Source organism: Pezoporus flaviventris, unplaced genomic scaffold (assembly GCF_033815535.1).
Source record: "Pezoporus flaviventris isolate CSIRO_AGI_PZ_B2104156 unplaced genomic scaffold, CSIRO_AGI_Pfla_v1 ptg000001l, whole genome shotgun sequence".
NCBI lineage: Eukaryota > Metazoa > Chordata > Aves > Psittaciformes > Psittacidae > Pezoporus > Pezoporus flaviventris.
This window is the reverse complement of record NW_026892549.1, coordinates 38913938-38932141: the sequence shown is the minus strand read 5'-3', so window position 1 is coordinate 38932141 and position 18204 is coordinate 38913938. Positions and strand designations below refer to the sequence as shown.

Genomic DNA, 18204 nt, shown 5'->3' with positions numbered 1-18204 from the left:
AACAGAAGGAAATATGAACCTGTGTGGTTTTCTACACTAGGAAAACACACAAAAAAGGCTCCCTCTCACTCAATTTGTTAATTTCGGCATATTTGCTCACATGAAGTCCAAAAGTACTTGAACACACTTCATGGTTTGCTGTGCTAGGCCAAAGCAGGTAACTGGAAGCTGACAGGTACTGCCTCCCATGCACTCTGCCTTACCAACTTCCCTGAAGGCAGGCACTGGTGCAAGGGCAACCAGATTCTCATAAGAGTCCTTTAAAAAAGCTCAAACACTGCAACAAAGGAGGAAACCACCTCCCTGGACCGCCGCCGGGACTGGCAGCTGAGAAGGCGGGGCTGACTCCCCGCCCCCCCGGGCCCGGGCGTCTTTCCCACAGGGTCTCGTCCGACCTACAGCCAGCCGGGGAGAGAGGAGAGAGGCGACCCAGGCGAAAGCAGGTGCCCCACTTACCGCCCTCGCCCGGCAGCGAGCAGCCGCCAGGATCGGGACACACCTCTGCCACCGTGCGGGGCCACCCCCGCCGGCAGGTGCCCGCCCGCCCCGCCGAGGCCGCTCGGCGCTCACCCGGCCTCCCGCATGACGTTGCTGTCGCCGCAGTCGCAGGCGCCCCCCGCCTGGCTCCGGAACATGTTGTAGTCGTGCCCGGCGTGCTCGCCCTGGTGGAAGCACTCAGCGCACAGGCTCATGCAGGGCGAGATCCCGCACGTCCGGCACCGGTAGGCCACGAAGTTGGCCGTCCATACCAGGCCGCACAGCGTCGCCGGGTCGTAGGCCCGCACGGCTTGCACGAAGCTGTCCCACGGCTCCCCGCCCGACAGCAGGCAGCGGCACCACTCCAGCGCCTCGGCCGCTGCCTCACCGCCGCCCGTGCCCGCCGCAGGGGCCAGCACCCGCTCCAGCAGCGCCCGCAGGTGGCCCGCCGCCGCCGTGCCGCTCTCGCCGCCCAGCTCCGTCTTCAGCCGCTTCGCTGTCTCCTGCTTATCCTGGCCACTGGCGCCTGTCCCCGCCATGATGGGAAACTGAGGAGCCCTCACTGCTGCGGCGGGCTCCCAGCTCTGGGGCTCCCCCCGCCGCCCTCTCTCCCCTCCCAGCGATGCCTCTCGCGATAGCCGCGGAACCGGCGCCCTCCCCTCCCGCTCCCTCCTCCTGACACTGCCTCTCCCCTCCCCTGACATTACCCCTCCTCTTCCTTTGCTCTCCCAGCTGGCCCGCGCCGCTCTGTCAGCGCGCAGGTGCGCGGCTCACGCCGCCGCCCCACAAAATGTCGCCTCCCACCGGCCCGAAACTTTCTTCGAGGATGAGGGGCGCGCAGCTTGTCACTGAGGTCCCGGCCGTGTTCAGCGTGGTTGCGCCCCCGACAGGACTGGAGTCCGCTTTGTTACCGAGCCGCTCCGAGAGCGAAGGCATCTAAGCTGCCAGTAGTGTGAACGGGCGGCGGTGGCTCTGAGGGCACGGAGGAACGCTGCTCTCTTCAGCCGCCCTGCCAAAGCCGGCAGAGCACACCGGGCATGGGCAGTAGTTCCGTGCCTGGGTGGCCGGAGCTCTGAGGTACTGTGTCTGCATGCTCCCACCGGGAGAGTGTGTAGATGCCAGTTGCCGTAGCTTATATGCTGACCGGCTGTTTTAGATCTCGATGGATAGCTTTCCGGCTGTGTAATGGAAAACATAAACAGAGAAAATCTGTCCCTAAAAGAAACCTTTTCTCTGGCAGCAGCAGACCTCCAAGTCCCCAAGGCAGCCTCCCTCAGCTGGCTTTCCTGCTCTCTTCCCTATAACCAGCCATCTTCTAGTCTCTGGGGAGACCTTATTGCAGCCTTTCAGTTATTAAGAGACCTATGAGAAAGGTGGGGAGAGACGTTTTAGCAGGGCCTGTTGCCACAGGACGAGAGGCAATTGTTTTAAATGTAAAGAAGGGAGATTCAGGCTGGGCTTGAGGAAAAAAATCTTTGCAGTGAGGATGGTAAAGCAATGGCAAAGGTTGCCCAGAGAGGTGGTGGGTGAACTATCCCTCAAGATATTTAGGGCCAGGCTGGATATGGTCCTGGGCAACCTGATTTAGTGGAAGGTGTCCTTGCTCATTGCAGGGGTGTTGGACCTTTAGAGGTCCGTTCCAACCCAAACTGATCTATGGTTCTGTGATCCCATGACTTCTGTTGAGGTTCCTTAAGGGCAGGGAATACTGGGCAGTATGTCTCTCCCTCCGGGATTACAGGAAGGAAAACATGAGAAAACTAAGTAAACCGGTTTCTTTTCTCTCGGTGACTGTCCTTTCCACTGAGGAGACGGAAACCCATTTCGGTGCTTTTTGTCCCGAACTGCCCCCACTGGCTTGAGTGCTGGGGAAGGACAGGCCCTGGAGAGCGGGCTTTCACAGTCGCCGAGCAGCGGTGGCACGTCGGGCTGCAATAAAGTGTGTCATGTCTATGACACGCGTTAGTCAACGCCAACACCTCTCGATAACAAAAAAGGAAAGCTCTATAGCCCTCCATTCCCGCAGCAACCCGGAAAGGGGCGGGCGCTCCACGGCGGAAGTGCGCGGCGCCCCCGGGGCAGCTGTGACTGGAGGTGGCGTGAGGCGGTGCGGTGCAGGTGTGTGCTGGCCCAAGGCCTCGCGGGCTCTGTCGGGCGAGCGGCCGGTACGGATAGTCCTTGGGACTGGGTTCCTGCTCCGACCTGGGCTAGGCGCCGCTCTCGGCGGCGGGAGGAGCCGGTCCGGTGGGAGCGGAGCTCCGGGACGCGCCCGCAAAGCGGCCGCGGGAGGAGCAGGGTATTGATGGCGCTTGAAGAGAGGGTCTGTCGCGGTGCGGACCGGCCTCCCGTTAGCCGCGCCTGTCCCTGTCGTCGTAGGGATCCATGGCAACCGCTGCTGGAAAACACCTGGGAGATGCTGAGGAGTACACCGGGGTGTGAAGTGTAAGATAATTCGAGACAACATGTACTTTATTGTTGTAAGTGCATTGCAACTGATTACACGTTGTTTTCAATAGGTAAACTACAAACATGAAGAAGTTAAAACTTAAAGAACTGGAAAGCTGTCTTCAACAAGTTGATACTTTTGAAAATCCAAAACTACTCCTTGAACAATATCCAACAAGACCTCATATTGCAGGTAAAGGTAACCCTGCATACAGCATTGTCATCCGTTTGGCTACTTCTCATCAGCACTGAAAAAGTAGGGTAAAAAAAACCCAGGAAAAATAAAATAGGAAAACAAAAAGTTTCTACTGCATTATCTCATTTGAGTCCTTTAAACTAAAAGTAGTTGAGAAATTCAGCAGAAATGTTAATTTCATAACGATCTGATAACCTTTTTTTATTAGAAGTATACTGCTAATGTACAATCAAAAAATCAAGTTAAATGGATTTAAAATACAACGTTGTGGTAGAAACATCTTAGTTATAATAAACATCCTAACCTATAAATGAGAAAGCCAAAATGGAATTATTTCATGACACACAAAACCCAGTAAAAGTATATATACTGAGACAGTCACCTTAGTTACGGATTTTTTTTTCCAACATTTCACCTCCTATTGATGTACCCCAAACAACCTGAGAGTCATATGTTTCCCACAAATACTCACAGCTCTGGTTGTAATGTCTCCAACAAAGATTTGGAGTTCTGTAACTTGTCAAAATGTTTTTGACTTGTTTTCACATATAAATGAAAAAGACAATTACAGGCAGTGAGAACATAGGTTTAATTTTGCATGACAAGAAACCTGTAGTTCAGAGTTTTCTGAAGGCAGAAGTAGATTTTCTTGGTTAATCAGATGCATATTTGATATTACTGATCTGTGTGTGTTGGTTGTGTTTGTTTTTCCCAGCATGTATGCTTTATACAATTCACAATACTTTTGATGATATTGAAAACAAAACGATTGCAGACTTAGGATGTGGTTGCGGCATGCTCAGCATTGGAAGTGCAATGTTAGGAGCAGGGTAAGTAATACTAAGTGCTGGATATGTTTTTTTCTGGTATGGAAGAGTAGAAAGTAAGATTAGAACATAGTAATGCTGAACTAAACTCATTTTAGGTAAAATACCTGGTGCATAATGAGGATATTTAATCTGTTTAGACAGTCAATAACCATTGAGATAGTGGAAGAGATGGACAGTTGACATGAATTTGGAAGTCATAGTGTTAGCTTTCCCCTGAAGCACTAAATGAACACATAAAACATACTCCACAAACTTGAAAAAAGATAATTGAGAAAGGGCAACAGAGCTACTCACATTTTTATCAGGACTGAATTTATAGTGCCTAGGTAAAGCAAGTTGTCTACACAGATCCCTTTCAAAGCTTTACTATAGAATTTAAACATTTTAGTTAGCAGGGGACTAATATGTCACACTTCTTTTTTAATAGGTTTAGTGTGGGGTTTGACATTGACGCAGATGCACTGGAAATATTTAATAGTAATATCGAAGACTTTGAGCTCACGAACATCAACATGATTCAGTGTGATGTCTGTTCTTTATCTGACAGCATGTCAGAGACTTTTGACACAGTTGTTATGAACCCTCCATTTGGTACCAAGCATAATAAAGGTTGGTAATTCTGAAAGTTGTTATTAGGAATGAAACAGCAAGGGATACGCTTCTAATGAAACATCTCCCTTCTTTATTACAGTTACCTATTGTAATTACCTAGACTTTTGTTCATCAGGAATCAGTTTCCCAAGTACAGATTAAAAATTTCAGTGTTGTAACTAACAGTTGCTGGGTTTGAAATAAACAATACCAGCTATTTCATATCCATATCATTTTTCTCTTTTACTAAAAGTAATTGGGTTTTAGAAATACATTCTGTACCTTAATGTATTCAGTACTGTTTCTCAAATAGTTATTACTCCAGAAAAAACAGAAGCATGAAGCAGATCTTTAAATCCTCTAGTTTAAGTTTGCATTTATCAATTTTAATCATTTCATCAATCTTTTAGGAATTGATATGATTTTTCTGAAAACTGCATTACAGATGGCTAAAACAGCTGTATATTCCCTTCACAAAACTTCAACACGGCAGGTAAGTCCTTCATTCTAATAGGGCAAGCATAATCAGGCAGGGATGTTGTCTATAGCTTCACTGATGCGTTCACACACCCCTTTATGGGTGTAAAGTTTGTTCTGGGGAAATACTAATCATGCCAAATAATTAATCTCAAGACAAGTATATATATATTATATATGTAAGTAACTAATCAAGATAAGTATGTTTCAGCTTGAAAAACAAAAGGAGACTTCTTGGATAAGTGTAAGGGTGTAGATATGTATAAATAGTATAGAAATGTGCTTTTAAATTTAGCTGCATCTATTTTCTGTTGTAGCATATTCAAAAGAAAGCAGATGAATGGAATGTGAAGATGGAAGTCATAGCAGGTAAGATTAATTAATTGTTAAACACCACCCCCAAACCATTATGGCAGGGGCCAGTGTCTTAACAGCCTGATGTAAATTTGGATTTGTGACTGAAAAATGAAGTCTTTTTTTAGGCACTCCTTTTGTGGAGGTTTTGGGTGGGGGCATGGTGTTGTTGGCTGGTTGTTTTTAAATAGGTGATGCCTGGCTAGAATAGAAGCAGGCACTTACTAAGTTTTGAGGAATGCCTATTCTGTGCTGAATTAGAACTGGATTTCTTCCTGGGCTAGATTTTGCCTTCAAGCAGAGCTTACCTACCTTCCTGCTTCAAAAGGAGATTGTTGCTGAATAACAAAGGCAAAGTGCTGGTTAGTTCTCACACAAAAAAAAAACCACACACCTGTCCTAAGTACTTTTATGATGGTTCAAGTGTCTTCCCACTACTTAAGTTGCCAGCTGGATGTGTTACATAGTGATAACAACTTGAGACACGGAAGTTGCACAAATGCTTGAAACACAACTGCATTTCAACCATCCACTTACTGTCTGATGCAGCTGGCTTAAATGTTCAGGCACAGTCTAGGTCAGAGGTCAACAGTTACATAGTCAGGGACAACAGGCACAGGTCATAGAAGAACATAGGTGTAGGGTGTAAGTCAACTAATACTCATTCTAGTGTAACAAATATTCTTTGTACTGTTTACAGAACTTAGATATGACTTACCAGCATCATACAAGTTCCATAAGAAGAAATCAGTAAGTATAAAACCTAACGTAACTGAGAAAATGTTTTGTACAAGGCAAGTTAATTCTACTTAAGGACACTAAAGTTTTAGGGCCATATATACTGGATGAGAAATGCTTACAACGCTCTAGAGATGTTCACAATTATGGCATCAAGTTCCATTGCTATTACTACATTTTGTAGTTGAACAGAGAAAAGAATCATTGTAATGCAAGTCAGAACTGTATGCAAAGATTAGAGCCAGCACTGCAACTTGATGTGAAAAGCTACAGGTAGCCTACTGAAAAGTTATTTGCTTGAAACTTAGCCTGAAGTACTGAAGGCCAGAGTAACAAGGATTTTACAGCTGTAGGATTATTTCAGTACTCTATTTTTCAGCTCTCTACCTCAAATAGCTGCAGCCAGTGAAATCCCTCATAGAAACATCTTGAAGAGGGCAGGAGCAAGCTGTGCACTGCTCCCAGAACATCTAGCCAGGATGCTGCAGTATGGAAGCTTAGCCCCGCAGGCAAGTTCCTGGGAGAGGACTGCTGGCCTAAATGTGTATCCCACTACCACAGGGGAATTGGAGAGAATCCTGGAGTAAACCAACTTAGATGTTAAGACTGTTAGGTATGTTGAGTAGCAAAGACAAGTTTCACTTAGCTGTATCTATTGCCTTGGTGACTTGAACTGAAATTATGGAAGTCTGTCCTTCAGCTTTGCTACTTCACAGGTACAGCTTCATACTACATTAACATCCAGGCTTCAGCAGTAAGCAGTTTTAAGTTCTGAATTTATTGGCAGCTGCTATTTAACATAACCGCAATATTACAGAGTCCAGAACCTTTTACATTTGAGTGGGTTGCCAGAGAAACTGTGAAGATCTGACGGTATAAACAAAAGTATAAATATAAAAGTTTTCCAGGGTGGTATGTTAAGAGTAAGCATGCTTCTTAAACAGAAAAAAAGCTGTAACCCAACAAAATGAAGCTTTCCTCTCATTGTAGGTTGACATTGAAGTGGATTTCATTAGATTTTCTGCCAAGAAACTCCTGAACTGAGGCATGTCTTTAAAACCTATTGAAAATGGAACAATAAAACAATGATTTTTTTTTTTCTAAACTTTATTATTTTAGTATTACTAATCACCTCCTCCATTTTCTGTTTTCAACTGTTTTGGTGCAGGTTCTTCTTTTTCCATTTCTTCTAGTGGTCTCTTCTTGGGACTTGCTGGTTCTGCAAGATTGAGTAGGAAGTCATTTATGGTAAAGGATAGCATTTCAGTATTGCCTGAAATCTTCAGAAAAAAAAAAAAAATCCTCCCTATCATATAACTTCAAGGATGAGTCCTAGTTTATTCACGAGGCACTGCTACACTAGAGGGCTTACTTATTACTGTGATTTACAGCTTTTAGATGTCCTAAAAGACATCTTTAAAGAGCTTCTTACTTGTATAACTTCACAGGAGGAGAGCAGGTAAGATGAAGGAAGACAATCTAGCAGGACTAGGTATCAACTGGGTTTTGCTTAAGCAGGTGCCATATCTAATGAACAGAAGCTTAGCTCTTCCTCTTCTCCAAGCAAAATACCAATATGCAGAATTATTAGTCTTCTCATAGTCTCAAAGGAAAAAGAGGAGAAATTGCCACTAAACTGGCTCTGTACAACTGTGTCATGTTGCTTACAACCACCATCTTTCAATGCAGAATGCTTTGAACAGCCACACAGTACAGCCCTGTATATCTAGTAATTTTTTTTAATATGCTTTTGGGGCAGCTCTGGAAGGAATCAAGCACAAGACCCTTATCTTCAGATAACTTACTGATGGCTGACAAGAGGGCAGAAATACTGCAATGTAGGGCCAAATCCCAAACACTTCTAAAAACATGAGTACTTCTCCAGAAGGTAGCTCCCTGTACTAAAGAAGCAGACTGCACTGCACAGAACGACATACCTGTTTTAGCATCATCTTCACCACCTTCTTCATTATCAAACTTGATTTTCTTGCCCTGAAACTGAATTTTTCCTTTCTGTGCTCCTTGAGGTGTCTTTCCCCCTCTTCCTTTTCCTTTAATTTTGCGTCCTGTGGGGATGGAAGATGTCAGGAACTTTGTAGTTTGTCTTTTAACTAGCACGCTCAAAAGAATGCTTTACAGTTAGGCAGTGTTTAGTATATATTCACTATTTACAGTTACTTCCACCACAGTGCCACTTTTAGGACATTATAAATGCTTAAACCAATAAAAGGAGGACCTTTTGTCTTCTGTTTCAGCAATTCTTGCTGGTCTTCCAGTAATTTTTTCAGAGCTTCTTTCTCTACATCTCCTTCTAGCAATTCCCATGTAACATCCTTGTTCCGAAGCTGTAGGTTTCCATTATGTGCTGCTTTTGCTTTTTCCAGAGCTTCTTTTGCAATATCCTTAAAAAGGATAATTCCCTTAAAAAGAAGAATGGCATTAGCATTTGAATCTTGCTGCAAAAACATTCAGCTAGAATGATGAACAACGCTTTCTGTTAGGTAGCTCAGCAAGTTCATCACTCTTGCATGTTGTAAAATTAGATATTAGATATTAGACTGAAGCAAAACCCTCAGACTGTCCTAACATTCTCAGTCTCAGGTTTGACCTTGTCAGCTGAGAAGGCCAGAAACTTTATCTGTTTGTAATTCAGTTCTCTGAATACTCTGCAATTCCACAAGCCAAGTAATTTCTTACTTGATTATGTAAGAGACCAAGCATTTAATCATTCAGTTTAAAACTTTAATACAGAGATCTTAATTCCTTGTCTAAGATTCTACTGACCTCCTTTGCACCTCTGACAAAGTGTATCCATTTGATTTCTCCATGATCAGAAAATACATCATGGAGGTCTTCTCTGCATGTTTGATCATCTAGATCACCAGAAAACTTCAAAAGACATCCCGTCTTCTCTTCCAGAGACTTCTAAATGAAATAAAAACCCACACATTTTTGTTGAAGAGTCAAGCCTGAATATTCATTTCCACCCTCCCCCCCCCCCAACCCTAACACTATTAACACATGGTAGTCATGAATAAGCAGTTGAAGTCAGCCCCCGTTAGCGCCATCAGTAACCCAAGTGTTCTTGCCCTATAGCTTATTAATGCTGATGTCAAAGTCTTGCATGGTGTATCTCGCCGCCTTTTCTTGAATTTTCCTTGCTTACTCTGACACATTTATGAGGAACTTTGTACTCTTCCTGTAAGAATTACACTCTTTAAATTCTACAGAACAGTTTTTTGAAGGCTGACACCTCAGACTGAAAAGCTATATAATACTTATTAAATCCTTACTAGATCCTTTAAATACCACAGGAGAACTGTCATCTCGGTGGTGCATTTAGGATCACTTCTCAACAGGTAAATGTGCTAAATAATTTAAATTCAGGATATGATCCTTTAAACAAAATCAGTCATTTGAAAATAAGATGAAATATCAGGACAACACAAAGTCTCACCACAGGTCAGTTGGAAAAGCCGAACTTTCTAGAAAGTGCTCTGTATTACAGAATTTCAAACGGTTAATGTTGAATGTCAGCTTTACAAAATGTGCTGCAGGAGCATGTTTGTAATGTGTGGATTGGAAAATCCATACAACAGCAAGCACTGCATAGTTTTCAAGTACAGAGATTTAAGAAGCCCATACCATTTCAGCATCTGCTGCTTGTTTCTGTTTTTCTTCTTTTTCCCTGTAGAAAGGTTAAATTAGTTAAGAGTTGTTTCAAGTGTGATCAGGTGAACAAAACCAGGCGTTTCAATTGATAATGACTTACTGTTTAGCTCTTGCTTTAGCTTCTACTTTGTATTGTTTCCTTTCTTCATTCTTCTTTGTACAGTACTCCTCCCTGCAACAGAAGACGTGCTAAGTTAACAACACTTAAAGTATTCCATTACGATTGCTTTATAAGACAGCAGTACCCAAGAAGCAGTTCAGATTATCTGTCAGATCAGAGATGCTACTATCCAAAAGGTACAGCTATCAGTACCTGTGCAACAGTGCAGAAACTTAAACTTCTCTGGTCAAGCCAGATTCTTGTCTAAATCTACCTTTGACCATTACTAGTTCATACATTAGTTAAGTGGACTTACTTGAAAAGTATCATCAGCTCTGTGTCTTTGTACTTTTGGTTTGGGATCTCTGTGAACTTCTTAGCAGATTCAACACTATCAAAAACTGCAAATATTGAGCCCTGTTAAATGGTAAGAGATATTCCGCATTAGAGCAATTGAACAAAATGTTGTTCGGGGGGGATCCCTGCCCCAGGGCTGAATTTTCATTGCAAAAGCTACCTTAAATGTTTTCTGCAGTGTCCTCCTCATTTGAATGTTTTCAACTGGACCTTTATCCTCAAGCCATTCTTTGATATCATCAAGAGTTGCATCTAGTGGGAAGCCTTTCTGCAAGAGAGCAACAAGCTTCAATTATATGCAACAGCTGACACTTAGAAATTATAACCTATCTAGTGTGAGTTAATTCAGGCTTTCCTTAGACGGTTTCCAGTCAAAGTCATGCAGAATGGTGCAGAGCCAAGGAAGAAGTTTACTTACGACATATACAGATCTGTTTCTAATTGCAGCCTTATACTGGTCATTTAACTCAGGAAGGGGTTTGTTTGGAGATCTTCTGATTTTTGTTTTGTCTTCACTTATTTCCATTAAACCAGTCTTGGATTTTCTTAATGCTTCTACAATAACACTAAAATCTGTTGAAAGGTGACTCAACCTATATTGAGTAAGCAGACACAGGTTATTACAAATACACTGGCAAAGCTGAAGCCAAATGTTAAAACAGCAACAGGAGTTGTACATGCTGACCAGGGACATTTGGCCCCAAATAGACATAAGTAGCTGAAAGTCACCCTTCCATCCAGACTCCAGACTAGTTTTGTACTTTGGTTTTACCTGTTGAATTTGATCATTACTTCTAAAGGCACCCAGCCATCATCTAGTTTGATCTGTTCCTTCAGGAATTTGTCTCTTGGTAGATTGTGATTGCCAAAATAGTACTGAAAAAAAGAAGGGGAGGGGAAATAGGGAAAGATATTTTTCTTTAAATATTCAGTCTTAAAACTTTATTGTTATCTGACACCTCACTGCAGTGGATTGAGACACACCAAAAGTAATTAATCTGAGTAATTAGAAACTCCAAAATTATTACTTCCTGTTTTAATGTGATGATTTTCCAAGAGTTAGCTGCAACACATACGTTGTAAGAAAAACCCCGTACTTCATATCCAATAGGACTAATGAAGCACAGGTAGATTGCAGTTTTGTTTAGGAAAGGCATAAAGCTTGTTTTGTTAACATAATTACTCCTCAATCAGATCAAGCTCTGCAGAGTCAATAGTAAAGTTTTTCACCAACAGATTCAGGTTTAGTCCTTATTTAAGGAATCTATAAGCAAGAATATTGTATTTGCCATACTGAAAAATCATACTGGTATACTAGAGTTTCTAGGTCTCATTCAGGAAAATAGGACTTTAAAAAATGGTTTTATTTTAATTTGCTCTGTTCTTATTTTGATCATGTCCAGCATGGGAAAACAATTCAGTACAAGACAGACAATCAGATTCTTTTGCTTACTGGTAATCATTTAACTAGGGTCAAACACTTGAAGCCATAAGGTAAATTATAGTGTTTCCAATTTACCCTGTGTAAATTGTGCTTTAAAAAGTCAGTGTAAGCTTTACAACAATACGTTTTCCTCTGGTATACCTCAAACTCACATTACCACAAGTCTAGCTCTTTTTCCTCAGTCTCTGCTTTGGGTTTTTTTTTTTTTTCCTGTTTTTTTTTCATAATGGCTACAGCTCCATATGCTAATGGAGATTCACATGCAGCTACATTTTTGTCCTTCAGGAAAAAAAACTTCTGTTCTAAATGTCATTTTACGTGATGGTGCTCAGTTTTCCATTGTAGGGCAACCCTTCAAACCTCTGGAGTAAGAAATAGTTAATCTAAAGTAGGCACGCAAGTTTAGTTGTAATTTGTAGCAATAAATTACAAAGCACTAAATCATAACACCAAATTATGTGATGTGCTAGCATTCTGACCAGCAGAGATTGCCAAGTAGGAGGATTCCCCAAGCTCCCCAAATTAAGTCATACAGAATTAAAATGCATCTTCTTTTTTACATAGATAGAATAATCCCAATAAACATAGTAGTAAATTGTTTAATGATACGTTCACTTGCTATAGCACCTAAAATGCTAGCAAGTTAAACACTTGTGTTTTTAAATGGCAGTTTTGCATAACTTCCAACTTAGACTACAATTACGAATTACCTTAAAGCATTAAATACTTGTCATAGACCAATAACAGACATTTATAAAGAGCCGAAGATTCAAGTCTAACTCCCTAGGAAGTTAACTTCCCATTAGCCAAGTCCCTACCAATGAATGTCTCCAAAACTACACCTCAGTTCAGATCCCAAACAGTAAGTTGAACTTACCTCGATTTGCTGACATATTTTGTTTTCCAAAAGGGACATGTTTTCACCATCTCCATTTTCAGCCATTTTCACCAGCTCTGTAGGAAAGAACATAGAACAAAGGCACTAAGTATTGAATACTACTTTCTGCAGACTTATCTTCATAGTGCTGCATTTCACTGCAGCCTCATCTAAACAAGGTAAGAAACAAGTTCTTTAGCCATACATTTACACTTGTGAGCCAACTTTAAACATGACTACAGAACTCCAAAGGGAAACTAAGAAACAAGAAAGTAAAATACTTTGGTTGCTAAGGCAGCATTTGGCATCCTGCATTGAATTTAAGTAAAGAAACATGCTGATACTTGTTCTAGGCACAGATCCTCAGTTGGTACCTAACAGCAACAAACCCGAGAGCCAACAACATTTGTTCTTTAAGTCAAATCCAGCTTTTCATCACAGGCAAAACATCAATAACCAATTGTTTAATATTCCTAAATAGATATAACTAGAAACTTTTCTGAAGTTTCCGCCTCCTAATATTTGAAATTTACTGGAGGAGGGAATGAAAATATCTGTGTTTACTACTACATCCTAAAGATGTCTAGTTCTCTCCTTTACAAACTTCACTTCAGTTCTCCCTGAATACTGAGTCAAGCACCTTTGCTAAGAGGCAAGATGTTTTATCATTAGAGTAACTTCTTCCCTAAACTGGCATTAAGCGTATAATCCCAGTATACAATCACTACACACACCAGAAGGTTGGCAAGAAAGCAGCTACTGGCCAGAAGGTTAATGGGGATCAGAAAATGCCTGTCTAGATAAAGAACAGCGTGTTAAGAGTAATCCTTGAGGAAAAAAATGCAGCTTTATAAAAAGCTGTCAGAAATTGGTTTGAACTCAGTTTTATACCGACTTCTTTCTCCCTTTGAGCCCTAACACACTGGTTAAATCCAGCTATAAAAGATAAAGCAGTCTGATGGCCCCCAGGTCAAAGAACAGCCATCATTAGGACTACTGGTGAAAATGCTCTCGCATAGTTTATTGAAAGATTTAATTACACACATTCTGCTCTTATGCTACTTGCAGGACAGCAACATCAAGAGCATCAAGACAACTGACAGCAAAGCAGCAGAGAAAACTGCCTTGACACTCCCTTATCACAGGAAATAGTTCCCCATCAGAACAGCCAAGTGGCTGCCTCACCTTCTTATTTGAGTAGTTTAATTCATTGTTCAGCCTACTGCAATCTGCAGTATTCCCATTTTCCATTTCCTCCTCTTCCTGATCTTGAGGCTATACTGCATCTTTTGACTTGCTTGTAGTGCTTTTTAATCTAGGCACTTACAGCCTCAAAATCTGCATCCTAGTCTCCGCTACTGGACTTGCACCAGTATCTGATGCTGTGGCACTTTCTAAAGCATGAGCATGGCTTCCACAAGTATTATTTGACAGCTGTGTTTATAAAGCAGTTCATAAGAATCAAGGCCACAGTACACAAGCTGACAGTTGCAGTTCCTTCAGATGTCACCTATTAGCCACCCTGACTACAGGAGACTGACTCAGTTCAGTGTGTTCATTTAGGTGTTGGCACCATCTTAACACTCCCTTGTGATGCCATCCCCAATACCTGAACTGTGAGAGAAACCAGTGTTCTATTTTATACTGTATCTAATTTGGTGTCATTTAATGGCAGTCTATGGAGTAGTTTCAGCTTTTTCCATTGGATCAGCTAATTGACATGTGTGCTGCTGTAACACCTGACCCCACCAAAAAAGGGAAGAACAGTTCCATTAGATTAAATTTATCACTGGCTCAGTTCAGCTTGTAGAAAACACTAGTGATGGAGCTGGGCAGGGAGCACAAGAGAAGAAAAAAACCAATCAGAACCTTTCTGTGTCAGCAAGCAGTTGTAGTGGGTTAGGTTTAACATTAAACTATATCCTCAGGGTCAAAAATAGCAGCTGTGTGCATCTTCATGAGATGCAAGTCATTGCAAAGTCTCTTCTCCAAGCATGGCAAACTTTTTTAAGCATTAGGCAACATATTTAAGTGAACCATTGTCTTATGGGTGCTCTTCACAGTACAGCTCAATTAACGTGTAAGACAACATAAAAATTACTAAGAGATGCGAAAGTTTTGCTCTTTTGCATATTCTGAGGAATGCAAATTTGTATTTTAGTCATGCACCCCATTTTAAGGAAAATGCATTAACACTGTGTTCTGGGTTCTAGAATGGAGACAAGTCTGCTGGTGCACACTGAAATACAGACTGAGCTGAAAAAAGAAATCTTCCCTCACCACCTTGGTGGTCAGCCAGTCTCAGTACACTGCTGGGAGTGAGCTGAGTGGAGACAGCTGCTTTGTACTCTTCTGCAGCATTAAACATAGACCAGCATCCCAAGAGGCTGTCTCTGGTTGCTCCTTCTGTGGTCTCTGCTGTTTTACCTGTCATAACAAACGGTCCATGGATTTCTTGGAGCAAGTTCTCCCTTAATAAAAGTTGTTATAATAAAACTTGAGGCCTTTTGGCTACATGCCGACTAATCACCAGCAGTTCCACCCTAGTTAATGGGCTGAGCATCACACAGAGGCAGCATGTCTGAGACAGTTTAGTTAGAAGAGAATCCATTCATAAGCCTGTTGACTTTGCTTTGGTTTTGTCATTTAGAGAGACCACTGACCCTCAAATCTGTGCAGGGTAGCTTGGCTCTTCTAGCCTGTCCAAAAACTACACCACTCTGAAATATGCTGGATACCCAAGAACCTATTAAGAAATGCCAAGGTAATAGTGCTGTGAAGCTTAATGGAACAACATAGGCTTATATCTTCACCTAGCTCCTGCCACCTAAACTCCTTCAGCCTTGTTATATCCTTGAATGCCATCTTTCTTGTATTTCCCCAGCTCTCACAGTGCACCACTTGCTCATCAGCCTCACTCTGGGTACCAAACTCCTCAGAACCAGTAACCTGCTTTACACATATGGAGGCTCAGCTCTACTGCTAAGAAGAAATGACAAACAGAGTCTGTCCTTAGCAGTATAAACCCAAACTGTAGGAGTGTAAAACAACACAAAGTCTGGCACAAGTCCTCCAGATCACGGCTAACACCAGGAAAAGTTTTTCTAAAAAGCACCCATTTGGCTGCAGTTAACAAACTGAAAATTTAGAAAGACTTGAGCTTGCCATACATGGAATCAGTTCAGACACTGACCAAGCTCTAACCTATTTAAAATAAAACAGAAGCAGCCTTTTAATTTAAGGGAACCTCTAGTCTTGCACATGCTCACTTCAGGCTCCTTAGCCCTGTCATTTGGCACAAGCTTGTCTTCTGGATCCAGCTTCCAGATCAATAGCTTTCAGTTGCTGTGCAGCAACAAGGACTGATAAAAAGCTACCTCCACAGAAGAACAGGCACAGTCTGAACATGCAAAATCCTACGTAAGATTTTATTACAAGTGCTTTCTTAGACCACCCTGACTAGTTCCTTTGGTGTGCCAACAGTCTGCATCAGAACCACTCAAGATGAAAACAACTTAAAATAGTGCAAGTAGGTATGGGATTTAAATTACAAATGGAAAATGACAGTAGTCAAGCCCTGTAACTAGAACAATTTGATGCCACACTGTATTAACTAAAGCATCCCGGAAAAACTCTCCAGTGAATTTCAGTCTTACCAGCCACTTAGTTTCAAGGTCTGGACAAAGCCTAGTTGCAGGCTGCTTTTACCGTTACTGTAATACAAATTGAAAAGAAAATAAAAAGGATCCCCAGTAAAGTAACACGGAACTGTTACTCATCCATGCGGTGTGCGGGAACCTCTGTGTAAAAGGCCGGGGCCTTCTGACCATATTCTTACATCAAAACGCAGCTTTTTATTCAAGACAAGGATTAACTGCCACCACTCATGATCACGCATTACTTTCACGATTGTTTTTTTGAGTAGAATCAGTTCAATATAAGGAGTAATAAGTATTTCCGTGACAGGAACGCCGGCTCCTGACCCTTACGGCTGTTTGTTCCGGACACTTACGTACTGCCACAGCGACCGCAGATCCCGCTCCGCAACCCCTAAAGCCCCGTGTCCCCAGTTCCCGCCCTGCGGGCACCCGGGCCTGGCCGCAGCGCTAGCGCAGCCCTCAGCCAACCCGGTCCCAGCCCCGGGGCCCTGTTCCGCGGGAGGGCAGGCACAGCTCGCTCCCTGCGGCACTCCAGAGCCAGCGGCGAACCGCCCGCAGTCAAGCGCTGCGCGAAGCGCTTCCGGCGAGGGGCCACCGCGGCGGCGGCACCGGTGCGAGCGAAGGGCCCGGGCTCCGGCACCCCCTTGTCCCCGCCGCGCTTCGGCCCGAGCCGGGGGAGAAGGAGCCGCACGTGCTTCCCGCTTCCGCGGCGCGCGCCTGTCCACCCGCTTCCCGGCCTAGCCGCCGCTCCCCGCCACCCGCCTGGAGCCCTCCCTGTCCCGGCGCGGCCCGGGGCTCCCATGGGAAGCCCTGCCCGGTGGAGCACAAACCTACTGCAGCTCCTGCCCCAGCGCGCACACCGCTCCCCTCCGCGGCTTTAAAGGCCGCAGTCGGCACCGCGCGGCCCAGCAGCCCCCGCGGCACCGCCCGCCCACCCCGTACGTGGCGCAGCTTCCGGGGCGGGCGGACTTCGGGCGGGCCTGGGTTGTGGCCGGCCCCCCAGCGGGGAGGTGTCCGCCTCTAACCCGGTGCCACGGGCGGCCCGCCCACCTCAGGAGCCCGCCCCTCCTGAGCGGTGAAGGGAGCGCAGCGGCAGCAGCGGGAAGGGTTGGTGCGGCGATGGATGTGCCTCACCCGCACCGAGAGGCCGCAGCCTGCGGGGTCGCGTTCACAGGCTTCTGCACGGGTACCAAGAAAGTAACTGAGGAGCCGCCATTTGTAACCTACTGCTTTGTTTACACTTACTAACATTACAAACATTCACTCAAGTACTGTAGCCGTGTTGTAGACATCTACAGTGCTACAAATATTTGACATCTGTATTAGGTACAGTTTACAAGTGAAACAGTAAAACACTGTCTACCGTACTACAGGTGCAATAGCACAACAATGTAGTGTGCATATTCAACTATGATTACTAAAAATGCGTCACAGATGCCCTGCTCCCAGCTCTCCATTCCCACTCAGGTGCACAAGATGATGACCGGAAGCCAGAGAACCTGTTCCTCTCAATGCATTCACACTTCTGCCTGTGCTCCAGACCTGAGTGTTATACACTTCCTTAAGATGTGCCACAGACATAAGCTAATCCAAAAGGGCATTGTAAATTGGTATAAAAAATAGCACCAGTTAAAGTACAGCCACAGGTCTGAACTCCTACACCCCATTTATTCTAAGACATACAAGGACTTACCTGAACCTTAGCAGTAATCTCACCGACTTCCTTTAGGCCAGACAGCACACGCTGTCCTTTCTTTCTGGTGGCATGTGAGAATTAAAAGGCCTTTTGTCACTTTGCAGTTACAATGAGGCCGAGAGGCAGCATCAGGCTCGCTTGCAGGGTGCCCAGAGGGAGACAGGGAAGCAGTGCCTGTGCTCCAACTCTGAACAGCGCTGTCCTTCAGCAGCGTTCAGCACCGAGTTCAGAAGCAGCAGACAGGGAAGTTCTCCCAGCAAGCACTGGGAGGCTCTGTTAGTCCTCACCTTG

At 43.8% G+C, this 18204-nt stretch overlaps 3 protein-coding genes across 14 annotated transcripts in view; 1 reads left to right on the top strand and 2 right to left on the bottom strand.

The window, feature by feature from the left end:
• The window catches only part of UBR3 (ubiquitin protein ligase E3 component n-recognin 3), a 109008-nt gene extending 107864 nt beyond the window's left edge, over positions 1–1144 (bottom strand). For 6 of the 7 annotated variants that reach the window (XM_061453014.1, XM_061453021.1, XM_061453030.1 and 3 more), the window contains exon 1: positions 571–1142. In XM_061453014.1, coding sequence (XP_061308998.1) covers positions 571–1016 — 446 coding nt within the window. In that variant the 5' untranslated portion in view covers positions 1017–1142. Of the gene's footprint in view, positions 1–570 lie in introns of all 7 variants that reach the window. The other variant, XM_061453074.1, reaches the window with a different exon arrangement.
• Positions 422–7207, top strand: METTL5 (methyltransferase 5, N6-adenosine). 3 transcript variants are annotated; one of them, XM_061453180.1, is made up of 8 exons: positions 422–443; positions 2994–3115; positions 3834–3948; positions 4376–4557; positions 4950–5032; positions 5334–5385; positions 6071–6120; positions 7099–7207. In XM_061453180.1, exons 2-8 carry the CDS (start codon positions 3007–3009, stop codon positions 7150–7152), a joined length of 645 nt encoding a protein of 214 aa, XP_061309164.1. In that variant the 5' UTR covers positions 422–443; positions 2994–3006; the 3' UTR covers positions 7153–7207. The 3 variants fall into 3 exon arrangements, with proteins under 3 accessions (XP_061309164.1, XP_061309153.1, XP_061309143.1); XM_061453169.1 differs by lacking the exon at positions 422–443 and adding an exon at positions 2545–2642; XM_061453159.1 differs by lacking the exon at positions 422–443 and adding an exon at positions 2574–2595.
• SSB (small RNA binding exonuclease protection factor La) lies at positions 6868–17157 on the bottom strand. 4 transcript variants are annotated; one of them, XM_061453129.1, is made up of 12 exons: positions 17048–17157; positions 12559–12635; positions 11010–11113; positions 10656–10830; positions 10398–10505; positions 10197–10297; positions 9881–9952; positions 9754–9796; positions 8893–9033; positions 8345–8528; positions 8055–8174; positions 6868–7339 (listed from the first exon to the last, which is right to left on the bottom strand). In XM_061453129.1, the coding sequence occupies exons 2-12, from the start codon at positions 12622–12624 to the stop codon at positions 7233–7235; spliced, it is 1221 nt and encodes a 406-aa protein (XP_061309113.1). In that variant the 5' UTR covers positions 12625–12635; positions 17048–17157; the 3' UTR covers positions 6868–7232. The 4 variants fall into 4 exon arrangements, with proteins under 4 accessions (XP_061309113.1, XP_061309115.1, XP_061309109.1 ...); XM_061453131.1 differs by having other exon boundaries at positions 17052–17075; XM_061453125.1 differs by lacking the exon at positions 17048–17157 and adding an exon at positions 14839–15672.
• Between the last annotated feature and the right edge of the window lie 1047 nt (positions 17158–18204).